At 38.5% G+C, this 7,695-nt stretch overlaps 1 protein-coding gene across 2 annotated transcripts; it reads left to right on the top strand.

Annotated features, from left to right (window-relative positions):
* Positions 1 to 1,432: 1,432 nt before the first annotated feature.
* LOC120255621 lies at positions 1,433 to 2,005 on the top strand. Of its 2 annotated transcripts, none has more exons than XM_039263414.1 (2): positions 1,433 to 1,521; positions 1,651 to 2,005. In XM_039263414.1, exons 1-2 carry the CDS (start codon positions 1,467 to 1,469, stop codon positions 1,935 to 1,937), a joined length of 342 nt encoding a protein of 113 aa, XP_039119348.1. In that variant the 5' UTR covers positions 1,433 to 1,466; the 3' UTR covers positions 1,938 to 2,005. The 2 variants fall into 2 exon arrangements, with proteins under 2 accessions (XP_039119348.1, XP_039119349.1); XM_039263415.1 differs by having other exon boundaries at positions 1,433 to 1,579.
* Positions 2,006 to 7,695: the final 5,690 nt, after the last annotated feature.

Here is a 7,695-nt window from a genome sequence, read left to right as displayed (position 1 = left end):
TAACCCTAGTTTTTTGTTGGACAGAGAGTGAATAAGAGGTATATTACCGCTCCACTCCCGAGGACGTAGGTACATTGCCAAATCTTGTAAATCTTGTGTGTTTATGTTATTTTCTTACTCTCTTGATTTTCTTGCGGATGTTTTATTTTTTAACCGTAATGAATATTATATGTTATATATTATATAATTAAAAAGTAATTTATAATTTTAAAATATTTTTGTTAACTTAGCACATTTACCCAAATGACTTGAAGATTGAACTATTTAACTAAAGACCGAGAGACAATAAAGGTATAATGTTTAAGCTAGCTCTAATTTTATTGATTGAGATGTCTTTGTTCTGAACCTAGATTCTTTCTGGATCAATAATTGTAACAAGTTGGTTAATGTGAACTGTGACCGATCTTAGTCACTAGAAAAATTAAAGAAAAGGACTATTCCTGGTGACTGGTCCAAGAAACCACAACGATGGAAATTGATAAATGATACTTGTAAAAAATTATAAAAATAGACATATATCATAACATGTTGGCCCAAAACCATTGGCCCAATACCAACTCCTCCAAACCATCAACTTAAACTAATGGCCTCTTAATCCATGGATCATCCAAACTAATGGCTCATTAAACCATCAACATGCAGCCTTGGTTTTGTGTGATTTGTGGGCTGGTTCCTCTCTATAAATAGAGAAGATGGGCTTCTCATTCAAACACAACTTGAGTAAAGAACCAAAGTGAGAGTGAGAGTAAGAAAAATAAGAGAGAAAGATAAAGAGGAAGAGTGAGGAAGTATGGAAAAAATATTTTTAGAGTTAGTTTATTTTCTTAGTATAAGAGAGAGTACTGGTTTTCTCCTTGTTATTAGAGAGATTGTAACTCTTGAAATTTTTCCACTTAGTAAATTCTTCTATCTTTGCACGTGGTTTTTACTCTAATTATTTAGGGGTTTTCCACGTAACATCTTTGTGTCTTTTATTTTTCAGCATTATTTTCATTTATTTTGCTACAGTAATGCTATATTCGGTCCTATATTTTACAACAAGTGGTATCAGAGCTAGATCTTGGTGTAATATATCTACTTATCGTATGTCCCCCCCAGTGTGAAGACCTTTATGTGGAAGCTTGCTCATAGTCATCTTCCTACTTGTGATGTCTTCTATAATTTAAACTTTGGTCCACTGACTTATTGTCACTTCTGCCATCTGGTGCATGAATCTGCATATCATATTTTTTGGGCATGTCCTCGTACCCTTGATTGTTGGAAGTCTATCTTGGTCTCTTTCGGCATTCCTATGGCCTATATTAGCAACCTTAGATCTGGCTACTGGTTGGTCTCTCCCATAAAACTTTCTTGTAATAGCAATCTGGGTTGTGCTGTGATTGCTATCAGCCTCTAGTATATCTGGAAAGCTCGTTGCAATCTCATTTTCAACCATCTTCCTCCGAAATTGGATTTGATTTATAGAAATGCCTGGAGTCTTGCCTTGGAGTACACCAAGTTGCCTAAGGCCCCTCACAGACAGTACTCTATCTCAATTGCTCTTGGCTTAATTACCATGCATCTTCCCGGATGCCTCTTGGTCGGATTCTTCTAATTCTGTTGGTCTAGGCTTTGTTATAATCACTGATCATAAGTATTTCCTCCTTGCAGGATCCGCTGGCAATATCTGTAATTCTCCACTCTTTGCTGAAATTGCAGCCTTAACCTTTGCTTTGAAGGAGTGTCTGAAGATGAAGTGGAAGCCTATGCAAATCTACACTGACTGTTTAAACATCTTGAAGCTCATTAGCAATCCTCAAGGCCCGACTGCTTGGAGACTGATTGATGAAGCCTGCCTTCTTCTCAGATTGCTTAATAGCCTGCAAAATCCCAGAATTGATTTAATTGACCACGAGGATAACCTTATTGCGGATCATATCGCCAACCCTGCTAGATGAAACCCGGTCCTCTCCCTCTTTGCTAAGGGAATGCAATTCCCGTTTTGGCTCTATGATGTTTGCGTCAAGCGGGCACTGTTATTTTGATTAGTTTTTCTTTCTTGAGCTATGCTCGTATTATAAAAAAAAATAAAAAAAATAAAAAAAAATAACTAAGCTTTCATTCTATGTTTTAAACGTCTATAGGATTTGATGACATGGATAGTATATATTCAGACTGCATCACCTGAAGATTTTAAAGACATGAAAAAAGGGACAAGATAAGAGGGCTTCACTTGGTGGAATATTTTGTTGGGGGTTGCCATGAAGTAGGGGTAAGCAAAGACTGAGATTTTTTTTTTTGGATCTTACAGACCTTGTTATTGGATACACAAATGTGATTCAATAATGCTGTCAAAAATGCAGATTAATTGTGAGGCATGGATCAAGAAAGGTGACCCAAAGGATGTTATCTGTAGTGAAGTGAAGAGAGTCAAACCAGATATTCTGATCATGGGTAGTCGTGGGCTTGGTCCATTTTATAGGTATCATAGCTTTTTTTTTTACAATTAAATTTTGAAGGACTAACGTACATGACTTAATTTAATCAGTAGTTAGACTAAAAGATTACAGTTTAAAGTATAGGTACCCAAAGAGTACTTTTGAAAAAATATAGAAACTATTCAGAGAATTATTTCATTATATAACTATTTAAAATATATGTATAAATTTAAATTATTTAAATAAATATAATTCAATAATTGTTATAATCATAAAAATAAAAATATAAACAAAGTCATCATTAAATTAATGGCTTCATAGTTTATTGGCACTAAAAAAACCCTTTAGTTTGGGGTGATGGTGTGCGCAAGATGAGAGTGTGAAAAATAGATAAATCATGCACATGTATTAAAAAGAAGAAAGAGCGTTAACCATTTTGTAAAATGGTAAAATAAATAGTAGTAATGATAATTATCATTAAAAACATTATCTTTTAACAAGCGGAAATTCACCAGTATTTTTAACCTTAGTATTGTATCATCATTCATCACACAAAATGACCAAGCAATCCAATAAATATCAGCACCACCTCTGTCTCCACACTACACAGACGACCACAGCACATGCATGCATGTCCAGTCACACAAGAAGTTTTTTTTTTTAAATAGTCACACAAGAAGTTGATTGATGTAGATGTGCTATTTTGGCCAGCTACGAAAGAAAGGGTCTATGCTCTGAAACAAGCGACAGCAGGGAAATTGATGGACGATATTTTTAAAAAATTATTATGATAGATACATATATATACTATAGTATTATAGCATTTATCCTATACGAATAGCATTGACTTACTTGAAATTGAGTATTTAACGCCAACGAAAGATTCATATTGTTTGTTTTAAAATTAGGATAAATTCTTTAAAACAAACTTGGCAAAAATATATATTATTTCCAAAATCAAAGATGTTGTTTTCAAAATTACATACTTTAAAAATATATACGTTGTTAATCTATTGTGATTTATCTACTTCTAATATATACACACACGGTTTTCTTAAAACTATTGGTGTTTTCTCTAAATGGCATTAGATTTCTTTTATATTTTTAAAAAACTTAGGGTATTTTGCTTAAAATTGCCACTGTCTTTTGAAATTATACAAAATTATTTTATGAAAATATTGGGGTTTTTTTTGGGAATATCGTGCATGGTTTTGTGATTTTATGAAAGTAGAGGGTGCTTTTCAAATAGTGTCTTGGATTTTTTTTTTTTCAAAAGCAACAATTGCAAGGCTCTATACGTTTTCACCTGTTAACATAGAGTTTAGATAATAAATCTGCACTCATAATCGGAGAATCATTACATGCATTTGACATACTTAAATTCGAGATTTTTTAAATGTCTCACATTCACTTTTCGTACTGGGATAAATACTATTGAATTATGTGCCCTTTGGTACATTGTCTTAGATTTATATATTTCAACAATAACATGTTTAAAAATAATTTCTACTTCAACGGAACACCCTCATAATAATTTATGTATAGCTTGTCTCCCCAAAAGTTCCATGGTTTTGCTCTTTTTGCATAAACACCCTCGAAGAAATAACTATTATAACAAAAAACTATTGGGTTTAGTTCAGAAACGTCTTGTGGTTTGGTAATTTTACTTGAACACCCTAAAAAAAAAATCAAAACTATTGGGATTTTCTTCAAAACGTTTTAAAATTGTGAAAATTGCCAAAAAAACCCTTTAAGTTTGTAAAATTGACAAAAACACCCCGTTAGTTTTGCAATCCACAAAATCCCTCGCTTTTTAAAAGCTCATGTTTTTGAACACGCCCAATAGCTATAACGGATGTGAGCGGAGTGAGTTTCAAATTTTTTTGAATGAAAAATGCCCTTGTATGGGGAGTAGTGAGCTGCAGCCATCTCGGCGATTTGAGAGGAAGTGGGCGGTTTTCCGTAGGGTAGCCTAGAGGCAATTTATTGGGGCCGTTTAATTGCTTTTTCTCAACTCACGTCTTGACTTTTCCATTTCAGTTTGTCTCCAAAGTTGTCTCTACCGTGAAAGCCTCTGTAATTAGCATTTCATCGACTTTTTCCCTTTCCACGGTATCTCGAAGGAGAAGTCCCCATGCAACTAGTTGGCATTTCATCGAGTTTTGCAATCTAAGGTATTGAGTATGGTTTTATGTTAAGCTGTTACGTCTGAAAAGAAAGATTTTTTTCGGTTTTTGTTTTGTGCTCCTGTTTTTTTGTTGGAAGATATTGAAGTCTGAGGGGATTTCTCATTTGGGGTTTTGTTAGTCTGCGAGGGAGATTTCTCGGCTAGGGTTTTTGTTTTGTTTTGTATTTTCGTATGTATACACTATCGAAAATAGTTTTTGATTGTTATGATTTGTGTAATATTTATAATGTACATTTTCCGTTTCGTTTGATATGGTTGCGATTTCTGAAATGAGGGTTGGCGTTTAAGAAATGAGATATTCACAGTTTAACATTTGTTGTCTACTGTTTAAAGTATTCTCGTCTCTGTTTAACAAAAATGGGTCTCTGTTTAACATTTTATATCTACATTTTAATAAGCGAGAGTTCTGGTTTAAAAACCTTATATTTCAGCTTAAACTTTTTGTCGATCTGCGTATTGAATGTGTTGTTATTATCGCGAGCTTGTGATTATGGCGGTCGACCTAGTTAATGGGCGATGCTATTTGATGGCCGTTAGTGGAGACTTTTAGCTGAATTGAAAAATAACATGACCCCTCGACCTTTGGGGAGATTATTCGAGCGGACCAGTTTGCGGCGTTACTGGGTGGAAGCTATATACCAAGAGAGCCCTTCTTGATTCTCTTTTGCAAAGATGCGATGGTCGCACCAATAAATTCGAGGATCGGGGAAAGCTGCTTCGAGTTTCGAGACCTCAAGATGTGGCCCTCGTTCTTGAGTACTGCGTTGCGATGGCGGCGAGTGGTCTTCGAAGAAGAAAACCCGGTCGGCGTTCGAAGGGCGGTATCTATCAAAGACCTACGAGAGCGGAGACTCCGTCGAGAGCACTGCGGTGCGACTTGTTCGACGAGAGGGAGAAGAAGATAATTTTCGTCAAACTCGATGGTGTACCTCGTAGGGGGACGATCCTCTTCCCAAATACATCGTGCTCGGGTTCGAGCTGGATCGTTGATTACGTCGATGATCTACCGGCCAGTGAGGCGATCTGGCGTGGGCGCGAGCGACGCACAAGTGGCTTATGGAGGATATTCCTGAGCGGTAGCCGGTCTGCAAGATAGATCTGTGGGAAGAAGACCAACACAAAGGATACGTTAAGGGTTGCTCGGTCGGCTTAGCGTGCGGTTTTCTGGTGGCCGGAGCGAGGGGAAGAAAGTCCGGTTTCGGCGAGATCCCAAGGATCTTTGTGCTACGGTGAAAGTACTTCACAGGAGCAAGCGGCGGTGAAAAGCGAGCTTGTCATCGCTCGATGGAAAGAGGGTAATAAATCATGGACTGATGTTTAACATAAGTCTTTAACGTTTAAACATTTTTATTTAGCGTTTAAATTTAGTATTCTACCGTTTTAAAACTTATTACATCTTGGTTTAAATATTTTTGTTCTCCGTTTAATTATATTACTATAACGTTTAAATATATAAACACTACTGTTTAAATATAGTTTTTATAGTTTAAAATGAATGATTTATTTGAAATTGTTTGGTTTCACATATGTTAGTTTCACAGTTTGGTTAGGTGAATCTTTGAAGAAGAAATATTTGTTAGGGGCTAGCAAGCGGATGGATGCCATTGCTCGGGAACCACTTGCTCAGGCGGGGATGAGAGGCGGCTTCATCGTGCTGTGCCGGGCCTTGGTTCTCCTACTTCCGACCCACCCGCAGCGCACGCATTCCTCGGCCAGAGAGCCCTCCCCTACCGGCGGTTGCAGCAACCCCCTACCACGACAGTCCCCAGGGTGGCGGCCCGAGCCATGGCGGCCCCTCCGTGCAGTAGCGGCCACCGTGACATTAGGGCGAAGATGTCGCGCTAACTCTTATGCGGGCGTACGAGATATTGATGACCAAGTTTCCTTGGCTTGTCGCTCGTGTCGGTAGCTGGAAGGGCGTTCGCAGCCGTTGCGCCATCCTAAGCCCGAAGACACGGAGACGAGCGAGGCGTCGGGTTTGGCAGACAGCGACATCATCGGGAAGGTCGTTTCAAAAGCGGCCCACATTCGAAGAGACTTGCGAAAAAGAGGGAGAACAATCTTGCCTCTGTCTCCACGGCAGGTGGCGATGAAACAATAGCAACACCATCGATCGGTGCGATCTTTGTTGTTGAGAAGGACATCGTAAGAGATGATGTGGCCGATTCTTGCGGTTGAGAAGGCGTTGACTCTCTTCTCGATGAAATCCTCGACCGGGTAGGGCCAGTGCGAGATGCTGCATCGAGATGAACACGATCCACGAAGATCGAGAACAAGTTAAGGGTGTGTCTCCCAGATGATCTTTGTTGTCGTGGACACGGTTGAGGAAGATCGTCGAATCGCGTTCGTGGCGTGGGCGTGGCCGAGCGATGCTCGCATGACCAGCGAGGGACCGCATCCCACAACGAGAACCATGTAAGGATGTGTCTGCGGTTGATCTTTGTCGTACGTAGATCCCGCGTCGAAGCCGGACGACAATCCCAGACAAGAACAACCATGTAAGGATGTGTACTGCGGTTGATGTTGTCAGCCATCGTCCCGCGTCGAAGGAAGATCTTCTGTGAAGACCCGAGCCGAAAAGCGGCGAGAGAGATGATCGAGGCGATCAAAGAAAATTGGACGAGACGGCTCGGAAAGCTTTTATTCGAAGAAGAAGAAATGGGTTGGCTGAGTCGTCTTAACAAATCTGACGAGGGTTGATGAGGGATCTTCCTCAGCTTGCTCTATGGACGGAGTAAGTGTAAAAGTTTTTATGATATTGTTTAAAGGTTTTATTATAGTGTTTTAACTATTACCTAATAGTGTTTAATACCATTATGTTATCATTTAATTTGTCTACTTAACGTTTAATTATATATAATATCATGTAACAGATTGATAATATCGTTTTAAATATTTCTGATATGGTCTTTATTATATACATTATCGTTTAACCTCGAGCATCGTGTGTGGAAGAATGGCCTTGTCGACTTTCACCTGCGACAAATTATACTCTATTTAGCGAGGGAAGGAGATGGTCGCGATGATGTGATGAATGACTTTCGTGTCGTAATACAAAAGTCGGCCCGAGCAAGAGCGTATCCTTACAAG

This window comes from Dioscorea cayenensis, unplaced genomic scaffold (genome assembly GCF_009730915.1).
Source record: "Dioscorea cayenensis subsp. rotundata cultivar TDr96_F1 unplaced genomic scaffold, TDr96_F1_v2_PseudoChromosome.rev07_lg8_w22 25.fasta BLBR01001110.1, whole genome shotgun sequence".
NCBI lineage: Eukaryota > Viridiplantae > Streptophyta > Magnoliopsida > Dioscoreales > Dioscoreaceae > Dioscorea > Dioscorea cayenensis.
Note: the sequence above shows the minus strand (reverse complement) of the source record. Positions and strands in the feature narration are given on the sequence as shown.